Source organism: Dromaius novaehollandiae, chromosome 1 (assembly GCF_036370855.1).
Source record: "Dromaius novaehollandiae isolate bDroNov1 chromosome 1, bDroNov1.hap1, whole genome shotgun sequence".
Taxonomy (NCBI): domain Eukaryota; kingdom Metazoa; phylum Chordata; class Aves; order Casuariiformes; family Dromaiidae; genus Dromaius; species Dromaius novaehollandiae.
This window is the reverse complement of record NC_088098.1, coordinates 12,905,755-12,923,776: the sequence shown is the minus strand read 5'-3', so window position 1 is coordinate 12,923,776 and position 18,022 is coordinate 12,905,755. Positions and strand designations below refer to the sequence as shown.

The 18,022-nt window shown below is 38.2% G+C and overlaps 2 protein-coding genes across 10 annotated transcripts in view; both read right to left on the bottom strand.

Moving 5' to 3' along the window:
• Positions 1 to 2,239, bottom strand: part of KIF21A (kinesin family member 21A) — a 241,115-nt gene extending 238,876 nt beyond the window's left edge. For all 8 annotated transcript variants that reach the window (XM_064505918.1, XM_064505941.1, XM_064505948.1 and 5 more), the window contains exon 1: positions 2,222 to 2,239. The gene's annotated coding sequence lies outside the window, so the exon portion shown is untranslated. The remainder of the gene's footprint in view (positions 1 to 2,221) is intronic.
• Positions 1 to 18,022, bottom strand: part of SLC2A13 (solute carrier family 2 member 13) — a 168,267-nt gene that overhangs the window by 27,345 nt on the left and 122,900 nt on the right. For both annotated transcript variants that reach the window (XM_064505975.1, XM_064505980.1), the window contains exons 6-7: positions 17,304 to 17,424; positions 3,934 to 4,059 (exon numbers count right to left, since the gene is read on the bottom strand). In XM_064505975.1, the coding sequence (XP_064362045.1) occupies positions 3,934 to 4,059; positions 17,304 to 17,424 (247 nt within the window). The remainder of the gene's footprint in view (positions 1 to 3,933; positions 4,060 to 17,303; positions 17,425 to 18,022) is intronic.

Sequence of the window (18,022 nt, the reverse complement as noted above, 5' to 3'; positions counted from 1 at the left end):
TTGCCTCAGTCTTTACTGGCAAGACCAGCCTCCAGGAATCCCAGGCTCTTTCTTTGAAGAAAACATTTCTTCACTGTGCGGGTGGTCAAACACTGGAACAGGTTGCCCAGAGAGGCTGTGGAGTCTCCATCCTTAGAGATATTGAAAACCCAACTGTATACAGTCCTTGGCAACCTGCTCCAGCTGACTCTGCTTGAGCAGAAGGGTTGGACCAGATGATTTCCAGACAGCCCTGCCAGCCTCAGGTTCTGTGAAGAGCACAGAACTGCCTGCCTGTCTCCACTACTGCTAAATGCAAAATTGTCCTAAATCTTGGCAAATGCGCAGAGTCCCAATGAACCCTCCAACCGTGCTGAGAAAGAAGATTCAGCTCTTCCTCTTTCTTCTTTTACTACAAAGTGATCAATTTAAGAGTATTCTTGCTAACTGTCCTGAAACTATCCTTTATATGTCCCTGGGGCAGAACTGGAAGCAGCAAGATTTGCATATCAACAGTTGTTTTGTTGACCAATTCATTAATACCATGGGCTGCAAAGTACTGACTGTGCCAGTATATTAAACAAGACACTCCTAGTATGAGAGGCAGGCTTATATAACTGATGAAATAAGAAATCTCTATTTGTCTTGCATGTACGATTTCACACAACCACAGGTATATTACCCACATTACCCATGCCGTTTCAAGGCCTGACTTGGACTTGGTTAGATTTATTCTTACACTATTTCACTTATACTCGCCCTCCCACTGGGGCCACTGCTGGCCACAGAGTCCCTTATATTTGAAAGAACCAAAATGCTATATTCTTCTTGAAAAACATTTGGACAGTCTAATTGTCTCCCTAGGTTTCTATGACAACCACTGCAACATAAACACCCTCGCTGGCAGCCACAAGAGACTGAAATCTCTGCTTTCTTTCCTCCACTACCCATAACTTCTCAATTTAGAACATACTGTAACTGTGAATAAATATGATTAACTATAAACATAGAGGTGGTGTCTAGTATACAAGGCTGGCACTAGGGAAGCCTCTTACATACAAAAATACATTACAGTATTTTATGATAACAGTCAAAACATTCCCTGTTATGTCACTGTTATCAAATACCTTGGGATCAACTGTGAACAGTGCAAAGCTATAAATATATAAACAGTGGAGAATTTTCTACGTCAGCTTGTGAGGCTGTAGAGAGCTTTAAGTATAACAAGGCCTTCTATCTCGACGCTTTTAAGAATGTCTCACCTCGCTGGTAGGTTACACATCAGGAATAGATAAGTCCCAACAGACGTCAGCACAGCTGGGGTTAAGACGGCTGCAGAGTTACGTGGCTGCACACACACCGTGTGACAGAACAGTATGCACCATGCCATGGCTGCAGTTCCCATCTTTCCAGCACAGAAATCGCAGGCAAAATACAAATGCGGAAGCAGGGAAATGCACTGTACTGCACAGTCAATCTGAGCGCAGCAGAAGCCCCTTCTCTGAACCTCTTGTATCAGGCAAGATAGTAGAGCTGTTGCTTTTGCCACTACCCAGGCAAACTGAGGTCTAACAAATCCCCGACAAATAGCCAAGTCTTCCTCCCCTCCTGAGAAAAGTTTCTGGCAAAAGAGCAGGGACAGATCAGGCCACAGTAACTGTGGAGGGTTTAAGCCCATTCAGTCAACCCTGGACAGCATTAAACCACTGGAATACACAGGAATTGCAAAGAGGCTGCAGGTGATAATGTATAGTTATTAGATGTTCACAGGTCACAGTCACCTTTCCAATCATTAAACCAGTTTCCCATGGTAAAAATGCTATGTATTTGTTAAATAACTGCCACTGTAAATCTAGCACATGACAAGGTAACTTTGTGAAATGAAAGGATGCAATTTCAAGGATCAGCACAAGCACAATTTCTTCAACGGTGCTCTTAGTTTGTCGTAGGCACTTATTCTCAGTGCGCCGGCAGAAAGACAGGAGTGATTCCGACAGCTCTGAGCAACAGCTGGAAATGTAACTGTGCAGTTTTCCCTGTGGCAACCTCTGTAGTTGGAGAGGAAATCCTATGGCCCTGTGGAACTGTTTTTGCTGTAAAGTGAACTCACACTTTGAGGAACCTGAGCTGGAGAGTATGTGAATACGAGCCCTGCTTAGCTTGGAAGTTAAAATCTACAGGGATTCCCTCCAGATCATTATGCAGAAAGACATCTACCTGTGAGGAGGAGGAGGAGGAGGAGGAGGAGGAGGAGGAGGAGGAGGTGAAATGCATGCCTGTTCCATAGGCACTGGAACAGAAGATACCACATCACACTTCACAGCCTGAAGGGCCAGCTTTGGAAAATATCCTGATTACACAGATGAGGTGGAGACAAGATTAGCAATTAATGAAATAAATATTAGAACTGGGGATAAACATATAATCTTTGGAAAAGAAATACAGCTGTTCCATTGGTTTGCTTTTTTGTGTCAGGATTTTCACTGTAACAACCGCCTGTAAAACAAGATGAAAGATGTTTCATTTTCTGGTGAAAGATTTTGAAGGGGGTCCTTATACTACAGAATTATTGTACAGTATGGAAATATTGTATTGCACAACATGGAAAAATTTCTTCTTTCCTATCTAATTCACTCCAATAGGCTGTAGAGCAAGGAGTGCTGTGTAAGAATGAATCATAAATATAAAAGGATTACTGATGCCCACGTTTACTACGTTATACAAGAAAACTGCCTAATAAATAAATGTATCTATCAATCACCCGTAACAAGCTTATGTTTCCATTTATGTCTTACTGCATGCTATTATGATTTTCCTAACTACAGAAATGGTACTTAAAACAACAGCACAGAAGAAACAAATGTTGATTTAGAATACAAAGACAGACCTGTTATCTATGTATGTATGCGTGTGGGATAACGTGCAGTGGAAGACAGTCACAGAACAGGCAGAAGGGATGAGCTTTTGTAGTCTTCACAGTTATTTATTAACAAACAGTAACAGTCACTAAATTATCACAGTACTTTTAGAATCAGGTTACAAAGTAACTATGCATCTCTTCTGCATCTGGAAAGATCTATAGGACTAGGCAGGCCATTTTAATAGTACTGAAATCAAAATGGGGGCAATTTTAGCATCATTTTACATTAACAATTTTATAATTAGTTGATATTTCCGTACCTTCCAAACTCTGTCCAATATGACGCACTGCCACTAAAGCACTCCGCTTTAACTTCTGAGAAATACGTGCAAAACTTCAACTCCCCCCCCCCAAACAATTTCTCAAACCTTTGCATATTTCCCAAATATTTCATGGTGCACATGTGACATAGTTCATTCTAAGTTCAGAGAAATGTTATACTACCTAAGAAAAAGAGGCATGATGTATTTCAGAGTTACCCTGGGACTTTTCTATCTACGAATGCATACATCTTAATACCCCAAGTGCAAAGTATACCATGATGCCACTTTTAAGCAGGGGAAGAGAGAAATCTGTGGCTGCAAACCATGTTTCTGATATTTTAAACTTTTCAGATTTTTTCATTATAGATTCTTCAGTGAGCAATTAGGTTTCTTTAATAGGCCAATATTCAAAAAATGTGTTTTAATTAAAGCATTTAAAAAGAAAATTAATTTGGAGGGCTTTAAATGTCTATCTAGGGAATATGCCACCTCAAAAGAATGAAGGCATCAGGGAAAAGTTAATTTTCCTAACTGGTTGTGTACTTTTGCCATACATTCTAATTGGTAGACTACACAGAAGTGTGTGCACACACCAGGACAGGCTTTTATTTAGAATGTTTGTTAGAATTTAATTTTCTGTTTTTTCCAAAAAGTTATTTTTTTCCTAACATCTTAGAAGTAGCATTTTGTGTAAAAGCAAAAGTGTCCTCAACAGCATAAAATAACCTGTCAGCAAAGCTTAAGACCAGAAAATCCTGAAAAGCAACATACCTGCCCCAAGCTGCTTTCATTGTAGAATCTTTATCAACAGGAATACACGAGGACTCAACAACACTTGATTTATTCAATTTGTAGCAGAGACCACAGTCTGGATCTAACATACATCCATTACAATAACTGAAAAAGAAACAGATAAGTACATAACCAACATTTTATTTATTTGTACATATCAAAAACAATGGCAACAACTAATCATACTTAGAATGTGTATAGTCAAGTTGTCAGTGCTGGATACAAGACAATAGAAATTGCCCAAAACAGAATACAAAGACAGAGCAACCGTGGGACGACAATTTCGCTGGATATTTCCCCAGCATCCCTGAGGAAAAGTCTTCCAGAGCCAGAAATGTGTCTTCATATTTAGTAGTCCTGGAGGGACTTTTCTTTCATAATTTGTCTGTTTATGAATTACAATGTTCACACAGAAAAATTGCATTTTGAGCAGTCCTGGACAAACACACAAAAGCATATCTTTTTCCTTTTTCTGTACCGCATTTTGGTAAAAGAGTGAGGTCACCTGCACATCTCCCAGTGATTCCTGATCAGACTGCAGGAACCTTCACCCATGGAATGAATTTTGATTAAGAAACAAAGAAAGATTGGGGTTGAAAAGAAAGAACCATACAGAAATAATGACCAAACCAGGATTTGGGCACACAATGGATGTGCGATTCAGCTTGAGATTATGACACCACGTGTCTCCATGTGCAACCTAGCTGCCTGACTTCCCACTACTTTTGATGGACATATAGCCAATACAGGCAGTGGAGCTGACTGACATACAGGTATCCAGTGCACAGGAATGCCCTGCCTGCCCTCCACATCTTGCTGCAGAGAGCACAGGGCTCTTGCAGATCATACTGGTGTCATCCCTGTCAGCCCCACAGAGATGTCTTACATTCCCTTGGGAATCTTAAAGAGCAAGAGGTGCTCACACTTAGGAAATCAAACGATGCTCAAGGCAGTCATGAGAGTTACTCAAATGATGAAACCGTAACTGTCTGCTTGAGGGTAAACTAACCCTACTCTAGACTCCATTGATTGTATTGGCTACATGCCCACCAGCTCTGCTGGAAACTTAGATGCCCAGAGAACTATAGACACTTCACTAGGGCCAATCCTGAACTAAACCCTGCCTCTAAGAACAAACTCAGGGGAATTTGGGAACATAAGCCATGAAAGCATTCCAAAACTCTTCATACAGTACAACTGCTCTGAAAGTTTCTGGCACAAACTTCCCTAGCTCTTGCATAGCCTCAAGATCATTGCTACTGTTGTTAACCTAACTGGGTGTTTATCTTCCCCAGAAGTCATCTAAGATTCAGAGATGCATTCTCATTAGCAAAGCCCCTGATATACACTAAGGGATTGCTTTACGAGATAAAAATAAGACAGCAAGAAACTAAAAAAATGGAGTAAGTCTGGAAATTTCAAATTAAAATTAAACTTCACAATATAACATCTTTGACATTTATCCTTGTAACAGACAAAACCAAGGAAATAATACTGTTCTGAATGTGTGTCTTTATCACAACAATGCCTCAGTGAATGAAGAATTAATCTGCTTAAAATTCTATATTATTATTAGCAAAAGTAACTGTGCAACAGACTCCCAAGAAACTAAATCAATAAAGCTGATGATGTGGATTTAAAAAGTCAGAAAACACTTGTTTAAAATCCAGTCATTCACACTTTTCTTACTAAAATGTTTCTAAATGTATTATAATAAGGTCAGGTTGTAGAGCATTTTCTACTTCCTTGAAGTTTCATAAATTTTTGCTCATTGTTAATGGATGCAGAATTTCCAGACTGTCTACTTTTTAGAAACTAAACATATTTAAGGACATCTTTCTCTTGCATACCTGATAAGTAAAATTGAGGTTTGAACAGTTTTTCAGTTGGAAAACTGCGTTAATTCAGATAGCTTTTACTAGAGATATAAACTGGAAAAATTTGTTTTCTGACAAGAGAAGGAGACAGAGGAAATGAAACAAAAATTTCAGGGAGAAGTCAATCAAATAAAATTTCATCTGGAAGCAGTAAATATTACTTCTCCTGCAAGGACAGATGAAAAAATTATAACCCTGCTATTATCAATTATGAAAGAAAAGGACAATTCCAATATTACATTGGAGAGTCTTAATTACATATTGTTACTTAATATTAATACAGCAAATGACAGCCACAGTTGACAGGAACAAAAGACTGGAGATGAATAAAAAACATTTTTATAAATCACAACTGTGTATAAGTATGTAATAATGATATTAAAAATAACTAAAAAAATGTAGGATCTTCTGGTGAAATAATCTTTTGATGTTAAACAGGATGCTAATTTATGATTTTCACATTGTGGAACACCTCCCATTCAATTTCTGCAGTATAACAAGCTTTTAACGACATACAAATCTCTAAAAAGATTCAGATTGCTAGGACATCCAGCTTGGTATCCTGGCACAGAGCGCAGCCAGTTCCAAATTACATCCTATCAAGTGCAGCAGTGGATTTTTTAGTCAACTGTATGCAAATTACATTTAATATGAACACTATGTGCAAAATATGATGCATTAAAGTGGTCGGTCTTTAGCCAATAATCCTCTTTGGAAACACTGCATCATTTTGACTATAGGGAAGGACTGTAGACATAAACTGACAAGTTATGACTAACGAACAAATTTCAATCACATCATCATCAAGGACATCTGAGACAGGAAACCAGAGCTATCCCTTGCAAATTTACCCATCCAAATTCTCTTTAGCTAATCAAAAATGGCAAGAGGAGAAAGATCTCAGAAGAATCTTTAAATGAATTAAATGCTAACCTGGAGCACTACAATAGGCCATGATGCCCTTAAGACTTGAAGACAAAAACATAGAAAAGACAGAGAAGGAGCATCTATTTAAATATAATTTTTTTAAACTAAAAGAAAAAAAATCAAAATCCAGATTTTTCGGAAACAACTTTTTCAGGATTCAGAGTTTCTCTAAATCTATTCTTATCAACTTTTACTTTATGCAGAAATATAGTCAAGTACACAATACCAGACAAAACAACAGCAAGACACAAGAATGCACAAAAATGACAATTCAACAGTATCATTTGACAGTATCAGTGAGTATCATCTTTATGCTGTTGCCAGTAGAGGACAGACCAGGGACTGGATGCCTCATCATCTATCTCAGTGCCCTCGCAAAAATCAATGCATGACACAAATGACAGAACTAAACTCTGTATTGATTATTCTATCCTACTGGGTTCTCTTCATGCATAGTCCCATACAACATCCTCTGGAATTGGTATCAGAAACCAGTCAAATCTAGAGCAGAAGGTATCCTATTTAGTCATCCCTCCCTCCCTCCTCCATCCACCAGTCCAGAAAAACTCGAGGACTTTGGTTCCTGACTCGAGAGGCTACCTATGTGGCTGTTAGTTCAGCTGCTCCTCAGGCTTTATTGAGTATGCGTAACTGAGCCTTGCAGTTGGCATTCAGCATAATAAAGGCTGCTGGATTTCATGTGGTGCCAAATGTCAGAGGTTATAGTTACACATAACAGCTTAAATAATTCAAAATGGTTATTTTCCACTGCTTGGTTATTTTCCGCAGCTTTCCTGATGCTTGTCTTTCAGATTGAAAAGTTAAATAACAAATGTTAAAAAAAACCCTTTACCTTTGGACTAGGATTTCCTATTATTAGCTATATAAGCAAATTCACACCATAGGATTTGACCTTCGATTTCAGAGACAAGACCAGTCTATGTTAGCGAAAACTCAGAAATTCAATATACAAAAAGACTTAAAGCCCTTTCAAATCTGACTCCCAATGGACTTAAGATAGGTATTTTGCTGCTCACACCATCTAGCATTTTTCTGTGCCCTATGTTATCACAATACCAAATTTTTATGTTGACTTCAACAGAGTAGATAGTCATCACTTTTTCTGAGATAAGGACCAATGTTTCTTCTCTAAAACACCATCATATACATGTTATAACTATTTCACAATATTGTAAAAAAATATGTACCGGTTAATAAATAATAATGGTTAGTGAAGACAGGCTGAAAGAAGCAGGAAAGATTTTTTTTAAAAGAAGCAATATAAGAATAAAAAAAAAATGTGTTGAAGCAATTTACTATAAATTTATCTCTCAAAAAGTTAAAGTGGAAATAAAATATACATCAGAGTTTCAGGCCTATGATTCACTCTAGCCCCGTTACTGCTCGCTAAATAAGAAATATTTACACAGTTTGAACTTTAGCACATATTCTTACGTGCTCATTGTGATGTAGATAAATCAGGACACACAATATAGCAGGAAAAGAAATACATACTGTAATGCTTATTGACATCTAAACTATCTACTACAGATCTCCTTCCTGTCCTGCAACATACATTCTTATCAGTTCTACCTAGATATATGGCAGAAAAATGAATCTACAGAAACACCAATACTTATTCAAATCTATCCTGTAGAGCAGTCACGGTTTTAAAAGCTCTATACCAAAACTCCCCAGCGTGATTATGTTAAGAAGGAAATTTGCATCCAGTCATAAATGGGAAATGTGTTTCCTGTATTTTGTCATGAAACGGTTATATCCATGCTAAGGGTACAAGATAGTGTCTTGGAAACAGGTTCCTCAGTGGAAAGCTAGTTGAAAATTCTCAGACAGAACGGTTCTAAATCAGAGACTGACAATTCATCAAGATTAAAATATTTGGCAGAGATGATTTGATTTTGATGAAACCAGGCAGCATTACAGCAGAAAGGTTTTATAATGTGCCTAGTTCCCTGGCTGCTTACAAGCCAGGTTCCTAGGCAACCCAACAAGAAGGCAATCTCTAGACTTCAGATGCTTCACCTTATGTAGCAGAATAACAATAAGCAGAGAACAAGGAATATGAGGCTCCAGACGTCCAAAGATGTCCAGCTTCACTGCCCGGCGGGGTATGTCCACAGAAGGGAACTCTCTTAATCCTGGCTCCCCGATTTATTGGAAACAGCAGTGGAGTGGGATTTCTTGGATCCTGCCTCATTGTCAGAGCACATTTGCTGATAAACGGATGGCTGACATCCCCAAACCTGCAATTACCTCCTTTGATTCTCCCAACTCAGCTGAGGCCTCCATGCCCTCATGTCCCTTGCATTTGACCAGATGGGAATATCTGGAGCCCAGAAGGCCTGACAGCACTAACTCCTTGCTAGCAAGTTCTAGCAAGCAACCTTCTAAGCAGTAGGGAAAAAGCAGGGCAAGAAGCAATTGCCTCCACTTGCCATTATATTTTGTGCTTTAGATTTGTAAGATGACCTTGTAAGTATGGCTTTCCTACAATTCTCAGGAGTCTTTTAATTTGAGCTGCAAATTGTACCTTGCCATCTTTTGTTGAATGATTTTGTAATAAAAGACCTTTACCCCATGCCCTTGTTCTGCAAGTCCCATTTCTCTTCTTGACAGATTATGTTAGCTTTCTCAGTCTGAACCTCAATTTCTGAATTGTTCATCTCAAAATATTTCATGAAGCTTCCCTTCTGCTGCATTTTTAGCAAACTTTTTCTTCCATATTCTTTCATCTAACTATAAAACTGTATTAATATGTTCCTATCATCCAGCTAGGGAAATGTTAGTGAAACTATTCAACTGTTAGGGAAATACAAACTGATATTGATAACATATTCTGGACTATATAGTTCTTTCTCATTATGTAACACATCTACCACACAGGCAGCCTCTCAGAATAACAAAACATTCAGAAATATGGATGTTTCTTAGAGATACTCTCTTTTCCACTTGTTTTAGATTCTCCTCAGTCTCATTAAGCACATGCTGTGGAATCACTCTGCGTATGCAAGCCATATGTGAAAATCTGATACATTCACAACATGCAAAACATTTTGCTCATATCCTGACTGACTGCGTCAGCTCCAGAGTCTGTTTGGCTGTTGTGGGCTTGTTGAACCCACTGCTTCTGCTCTGCATGGTGCAAATATTCATCTTCCTGAACAAGGTTCTCCTCATAGAAGGGCGGGAACCCTAAAAAGCATCTAAGGCAGGAAATGCTCAATGTAGCAAGAGGAGGGTCTTGCAATATCTGTTGAGGATTATCAAACACCACAAAAGGGATGATATAAGCTGCAGTTCACTGCAGCACAGAAGAGAATATCATTTTATGATTGTTGTGTTTGCTGCTCTTCCCAGCTTGCTATTTGTCTCTGTTGCAAACAAGATGCCGGGCTAGATGGATCTGCAATCTTACCTGGAATGCCCTCACCTTCACTCCGCATTCAGCATTGTTTATGCCCTTTATGCAATGACTCCTTTGTTCTGAAGGTACAAACAGTTCCCAGAACCCTCTACCTTCACCTCCCAAATATACTGCCTTGCCAATGATAAAATATCATTTTGCTTTCTCTCCTTTCGAATCTTGCATTCCTTTCTTTATAACTGGGGGGACGGAATGTATCAGCACTGCCTATAACGCACGTCTCCTTCAGCTTGTGGGGCCGTTGTTTCCAGGTCCTTACAGGAACAGACGAGGCTGGAATCCAGGTTTCCTTGGTTTTGCGCTTCTCTTATACATACAATAAGAGAATGCATCTTCCTCCAGCAAGAATTGAATGAAAATAGTAGGACAGCTGAGTTCAGCTTCACTGGTAAGAGTATGTCTACTCAGCTGGACTCCACAAGGGAAAAAGGCCTAGTTTGTCAGTTGATGAATACAAACAGCAAAAACAGCCAACGGTCAACTCAGAAAAAGCACAGGGACTTTTGGACAAGTGCAACAGTAAATTTACAAACTCTATCTACAAATGAGGACACTGGTGCCTTTAGCCTCCCAGCCATCTACACAATTAAGCTTTTGGCTTTTTTCTTTTCTTTTTGGTAAATGGCTACCTTCATTTTTATACATAGAAATTTCATTTCAGTTAGGTGCTAGGTCCTTGTTTAAAACTGCATGATTCTTGTTTCTGAGGCCTCATGCTGTTTGCACATGCTTCACTGCACCTCAGGCATGACATCAAGTACTTTGTACTTCTGATGATTCCTGTATTGCTCCCAAAAGGCAACCTAAGTCTTGACAGCAAATTCTGTCTAAATATCACTAAACGAAGAATGCAGAGGTTGCTGTAAGTGGTTAAAAAGCCTGGAAACTGCAAGATTAGTATCTTCAAGGTGTCTTATCTGGAATACAGAAAATATAATAGAATATTTAATAAAGAAGTGGCTCGTGTTCCACTGAGTCCACTGAGACTGTTCTGACCCCTCCTAGGTAAAGCTTCAGACCAGTACTGAATCCCTCTCAATATGCCAGCCACACATTAATACACTAGCTCACTTCAAAACTTTCCTTAAAACTCACCTTTCCAAAAATTAGTATGCCTAGAGTAACACAACTTAAACTCAGAGCAACTGTTCTCAACCTTTCACTGGTGTTTGCTACTTCTGTTTTAGACCTGACGTATCTTTTTTTCCTCTATGTATCTAGCCCCAGCACAGCAGCCTCCTGAATTATGCCTGAAACTGTGCAACACGGATAACTAGAACAACTGACTTGATTATACGTGCCTTTATTTTGAGCATAATGACAATCACTGTAGACTACCTTGCATTTCAGAATATCCTTCCAAAGAGATTCTACACATACATAGCATACTCGTAGCTTCTGTGTAGACAAGATATTATCCCTGTTCAACATGATTAAAAACATCCTTGTGTGACTAAAGCTTAAAAACCATATACACCATAATACCATCACACTGGAAGATTTTAAAAAATAATTCCCTAGTACTGTTTCAGTTATTGTTAAACAGCAAAGTTTTAATAGTGCTAGTGGAGAGGTGATGTGTCAATATTTCACTGTATGAATAACGGATTGTTCCCTCAGTAATATATAGCTTGATCCAAAGACAAACTAGGTAAGTGAAAATGTTACCATTGATTATAGAGAGTTTGCATTACACTACAGCCACAACAGTTTAGACGAGCAGCTTTTCAGATGTTTGCATTTAAACTCATGAGAGAGGAATTCTTCCTCAAATTCTCTTCATACTAAAGATGCCTATCACATTGAACTGATATATTCCTTGCTCTCTTACGATTTTAAATTAAATTATACATTCTGATTTACAGGAATAATACGACAACAAAAGGAAAAATACTACCAGCTGATACACCCTTACTACGCACTTAATAAATGTTAGGACTATACTGAGGTCATTCTACAGTTCTACAACATAAACTGTCTATCAAAACCTTCATTACATTTTATAAGAGTTGGCAAAGTATTCTGAAACCTATGTTTATCTCTTTACATACTCATAATCCTCTGGTCTTAATGAGGAAACACATTACCAAATTTATTACTGCAGTTCTCAGCTATCAGAATGACCAGTCACTTTGAGATTAGAACAATAAAATGAGAAACATGATGGTTCCGTGATACAATGTAAGTACAATGCATGCTGATGTCTAGTTTGCAGATAACTCATATTCTTAATGAGTTAATTCAGGAAAATAAAGTATAATGGCTAATATATTTAATACATGTAAGCTAAAGCTATCAAATACAACAAAATGAGTTTCAGTTATTACATTAGCTGAGTTTTTCAGGACAGGTCACAATGAAATGTTTTTGCTTAATTCACAAAGAAAATATATATCTCTGACTAAATATCTTGTATAACTGGCATGTAACAGTACTAAGCACGTGTGCCATCATCTCAGTCAGTGATGCGTATTTGTTCAACGAGTTTAGGAAGATTAACCATGTGAGGGTGACTAATTCAAAGATGAACAACAGAACCCTTGTGTGCTCAGCACAGCTGGCACTGCCTGTATTATTTTAATGAAACTCTCTAGATTATCAGTTTGGGAAGGAACCTGAGAAAGTGCTTGTGTACAGGTATTATTCCCCTACAATATGAACCTCAGAGTTAACCTAAGATCAAAACAACAGTTACCATTTTCATATTGCAGCTGCAGACAAAAATATTACTTAGGCAGATGAGGTTCACATTATTTCTTCTACAGCTAGCCAAATCTCTAAAAGAACAGTAAAAGAAACAGACACATGAATGAAAGCAGAAAAGGAGATTTGGAATAGAAGGCAACAGAGCAATGGTGGTTTTCCAGAGATGGGTCCATTTCCTAGAGAAACATGGAGTGGGATGATCACATCTTTGACCATTTAAAGACTAGGAAAAGATGGTAGGGTAGCTAGTGTACGTGCCCAAAATTTGATCTCTTCCCAGAACCAGACAAGTCACTGGGAAAAACAGGAACAGTTTCACAGTTTTGAGTAGTCAGGATATGGAGAGGAATGGTTAGCTCATCTGCAACCTTTTGATTTCTAAGATAACAAATTCTGGGATGCTGTTTTGTACTCCTGAATTTGCCTCTGAACTTCTCTGTGGACTCACAAAAAGTAACACAGATCGCAGCTGCTCTTCTGAACAGATCAAGGCTAAAGTAGAGAGGTGGTCATACTGTGAACATCTATATTATCTTACACAAGTTGAGTATGAAAACGAAGCTCAATTTAAGGACGGCACATAGGAGAGTGTTCATCCTGTTTTCCCTCAGTGAAACGCCTGCCTAGTTCTACCTGTGAGGAAGCAAAGAGAATTTTGAAGTCCAGGGTGTCCTGCTGGATTTATAAGCGTTACCTCCATGATGTTCTTGTGAATAAGGACAACATTCAGGCTTTTCAGTGATTTAAAGATTATTTTTTAACTGCTGATCAACTATGATATCATGTGTCCCTACACCAAATGAAAATATTTTACTGGGTATTTGCGGCATAACTTGTTTGTTTGTTTGTTTCTTGTTTGAAAGGTAGTACAGTTAACTTGTACCACTGTTTGCATGACACGACTCTTTCAGAATGGGGTATTCATTCAACTGCTAGGTGCTTCTTCGAGTCAGGATAATGACTTTGTTCTTTATTTGTTGAAGTCTGCTCTATCTTCATTTTTAGTCTAGCAGCCAAGGAACACTGATCGAAGGGATCAGCAAACAAACAGGACATTTGCAGTAGCTCCGAAGCTTTCATTATGGACACTCACGCCTGCTGTAACCCAACAGATTTGCAAACATAAAAAGCATTTTTACTCTGCGCAGCATCAGTGAAATTTGTGCCAGCAAATACATTTTGCTGACCTTACGATAACTTATAAATACATTTTGGCAATGACAAATGCGGGAAACACCCACGTACTCAGAGATGGCCAAGCTGCAAATCTGCAAACTGATTTAAACTTTGACTTAAGAGAACAGCACCTCAGGGCAGCACTGCATCACCATTCAATGAGGGACTACTAGCCTCATTTGTGTAGACAGGTGTATTTAAAACCAGTTACAGTGGCTACAGGGACATGGCATTATGTGCTGACTTTCTTAAGTCCTGCTATTTTTTGATTTTCCAAAACCCACTGAGACTGCTTTATGGCTTGCAAGATACAAAGCTAAGCAATGTGCAATACAAGCGGTTATACTGAGGCAATCTAAAACATGGATTAAACAACAGTAGACCACTGTTGTTAAGTTAAAGTTACTTCATCTTACTTTGACTAAATATTTAATTTGGAAATATCCCTACGGTAACATTCGCAACCCTACATAGCTGCTACCTGTATCACTCTTTTAACTTATACTTAGAGCAGCATATGAAGTATGTGCAAGACTGGGCTTTCTGCAGGCTAGATATTCGCTTCCAAATCCTCGCATTTGAGGACCTCTTTGACTCAATATCGTAACTGCCTTGGGGAACACCTTCAAGGGCCAAAAAGGAGAGAGTGGCTGGCCTCACAAAATACAGCCCAACCATTTGCTTTCCATTGGTTTGCAGTCCTCACCTCTTCTTCCACTCAGGACCATGCATGTTATGCTGAAGTTCTGCAAGTGAAAAAATCTGCCACAGATGTCGCTGATCTAAAATTGGCTGCATGAGACAAGAAAGGCTCTGACTTCTACATTCTGCTGGAGGTGCAATGCCACAGGCACCATCTACTTTCTAATGACAAAAACATTTTTTAAAATTTCATTCAGCTTATGGACCATGTACACAGAAAGCAGGCATAATTGAGTATCTTATGCAGCTACTTTTTCCAAGTTGAACATAAGGTATGGCTGTATGATATCCATCCCAGAAATAATTTAGATAAAGGAAGAAATTCACCTATAATCTCTACTTGTGGCTACAAGAGCTTGGCAGAAAGGCATACTGAAACGCAACTCCCCTGGGGACACCACTGGAGATGAAAAGTTTAAAATCATTTTCCTTCTCTTGACCTACACTTAAAACTTTAAGGATATTTGTTGTACTTATATTGTCTTGGTTGAAGACACTTCAAATTCTGAGGCTTTCTGGTACTCAGTGGTTGATATCACAGACTTCAGTGAAGGTGCTCCCATAATAGACACTAATATGCATTATTCTGAAGGAACATTCTTCCTCCAGCTCTAGCTAGGTCAGGGTTTTTTGGTATCATGAAGCATGAAAGTTGATATCCCAAATACAGTTTTATCTACATAACTAAGTGTGAAAGTTGTCATTTGCCCTATAAGTATCTAATCTTTTCTGAACCCTTCTAAATAGGGGGCATTGTAGACTAATTCTGCGATGTGTGGGCAACTGCTTCCGTTTATTAGTTTCAAATCCCTGACTTATGTGTTTCTTTACCAGGGTACACTACAAGATTAAAACAGAAGCACCTGAAGCTTTCTTCTACATTGCTCATTGGTTCACATCCCTCCCACATGTTCACTTTTCTCCTTTAGCTGACAGCTGCAACCTTTTCAAAATATTCCCGAATGAAAATTTCACTTCTTTTATTGTCCTTTTTCTAGATCCTTATTTATTACCTGCCTTTGCTTACTCCATGTCAGAAAGAAAAATCATAAGAGATCAAAGTATTCCAATAATTCATGTAATAACATCTGTTTACTAGAACTACCCACTTTATTTTAAATTATTTTGCCTATGAGAGCATGCTGGGCAAGCCACAGTGAGTCTAACATTCCTTCCCGACTAGCTACAGTTAACTGGAAAAATCTAAATTGTATAAAATAATTCATATTACTTTTTTAGGCAAACTATCCATAGCTCTTCTACACAGATTTTATACTGTTTCAGGTTATATAATCATCTAGCTTTATTAGATAACAAAGATTTGTGTTCTGCAAATAGCGCATCAGCTCTCTCCAGACATCCTTATCTAATAGCTAACTTAAGTCCCAGGCCAATCCTTTTGGAATCCGGCTATTGACATCATCTCATTCTGAAAAGGCAGCATTTGGAGGTTCTTTCTCCCTTTGTATCCTTTAAATAGATCACTTACCATTTGAAAAAGCTGGATAGAGAAGTCCCCAAAATAGCAACATAAATAGGTGACACAGGTATAAACTGTAGTGGAAAACAAGTAAAAATACAGTACTTTCATGTAGTGATCCCCATATGTGGTAGTATGTAGTGCCCTTTCAGAATATTTTTTTACACTCTAAGACCTTCCTGTCCACTCCCTAGAGGTCTATAAGGTGTCAGCTCCTCAGAATCTGTCACCTAAGACAGTGCTCTGGCACATGGAAAGCCATGAATCATGTGTCTGGCCAACATCTCTGTGAAACTAGAAGCACACCTCTCATTTCTTGATAATCACCTCTATCACAAACACATGCAAGGCAGAGATTTTGGACACAACTAAAAATTGCTTCAGCTATTTAACTAGTCTTCTCTCAATGGAGCACTGACATACACACGTGAATAAAAAACACAAAATACAGAAAATAACGATACAGTCCTAACACTCTCAAAGTGAAATAACTTGAAACCACAGTTGCACGTGAAAGTGCACGTTCTACCCACCGTAGATAAAAAGATCCAGAAATTGGATTTGTTTTGGCTTGTTAATGGGTTATCATTGTTCTAAAGATCTTTTTTCATTCAGTAAAACAAAATGCAAGGAATAAATTCTTCAAGAGTTCATAGCTATTATACAGGACAAATCTATAAGTAGACTAGCAACAGCAAACATATTTACAAATTACATTTTTAAAATATTCATAACTTTGTATCCACTATAAATTGCAGCATCTCTGATATAACAGAGAGGACTCGTGTGTAGTCTGCAGCCTGTCTTATTTAATCCAAGAAAACCCAAAGGGTGATTCAGAGCATGTAAGTGAAGAGCGTAATGTTCTCCATTAAGGGAATTAAGGCTTTTAACTTTAGGTTTCTAAGTTAGATGCCTTCACTAGACTGTGTGAATACCTGTCCATTATTCACATTAGGTTGTAAAAACCAGTTAATTGGAAAGAAAAAAAAATCTTCCATAATAATTTGATGGATGAATGACCAAGAAATCTCACCTGTATTTTGTGCAGGTAGAGTTTTGATGTGAAGGATCTGGTGGAGTAAGTGTGATTCTTGGCGAGACCTGAGCTGATAGCAAAAATCCCAAAGCTAGGATAATGAGTGCTACAGCAGTACCTAAAAATACAGACAAAGAGCAATGTGATACTTTTCTTCAGAGAACATGAAATAATTCTCTATTGAACTGAAGTATGCTTGGGAAAGCAAGACACTCCATTATTATGCACACAGCATTCCTGATTATGCTAGGCAGCTGTAATAAGAATTTAAGAAAAATATCCTTTGCTACATCCACATCTTGAGTTAGGTTAGATGTTAAAGTCAAGTGCATCAGCTTTATTGTCCAGATACTAAATTAATTGACTGAAACTTTTTTTGATATGTGGAATTGAAGACTGCATGAATGAATGGATATATTGCTTTATGTGATGAAAATAACGCTGTGAAGATAAAATTTAATAGCAACTTTTAAATTACCACACTTCTTCCCATTCCCAAACTTGAGAACTTTCCTGTAAGACAGAAAACAGTGACAGATTTTTCATCAATTTTACCTCCCTTTGTGAAACACGATAAATTCGACTTTTCATAAAAATGCCACAAAAAGGTCCAACTGCAATTTCTGAACTTCTATTTCAAAGAGCATACATAACAGATCTGCTACGGAAGAGTCCCCTTCCATCTGTTTGCTCCAGACCCCAACAAATTCTTTGTA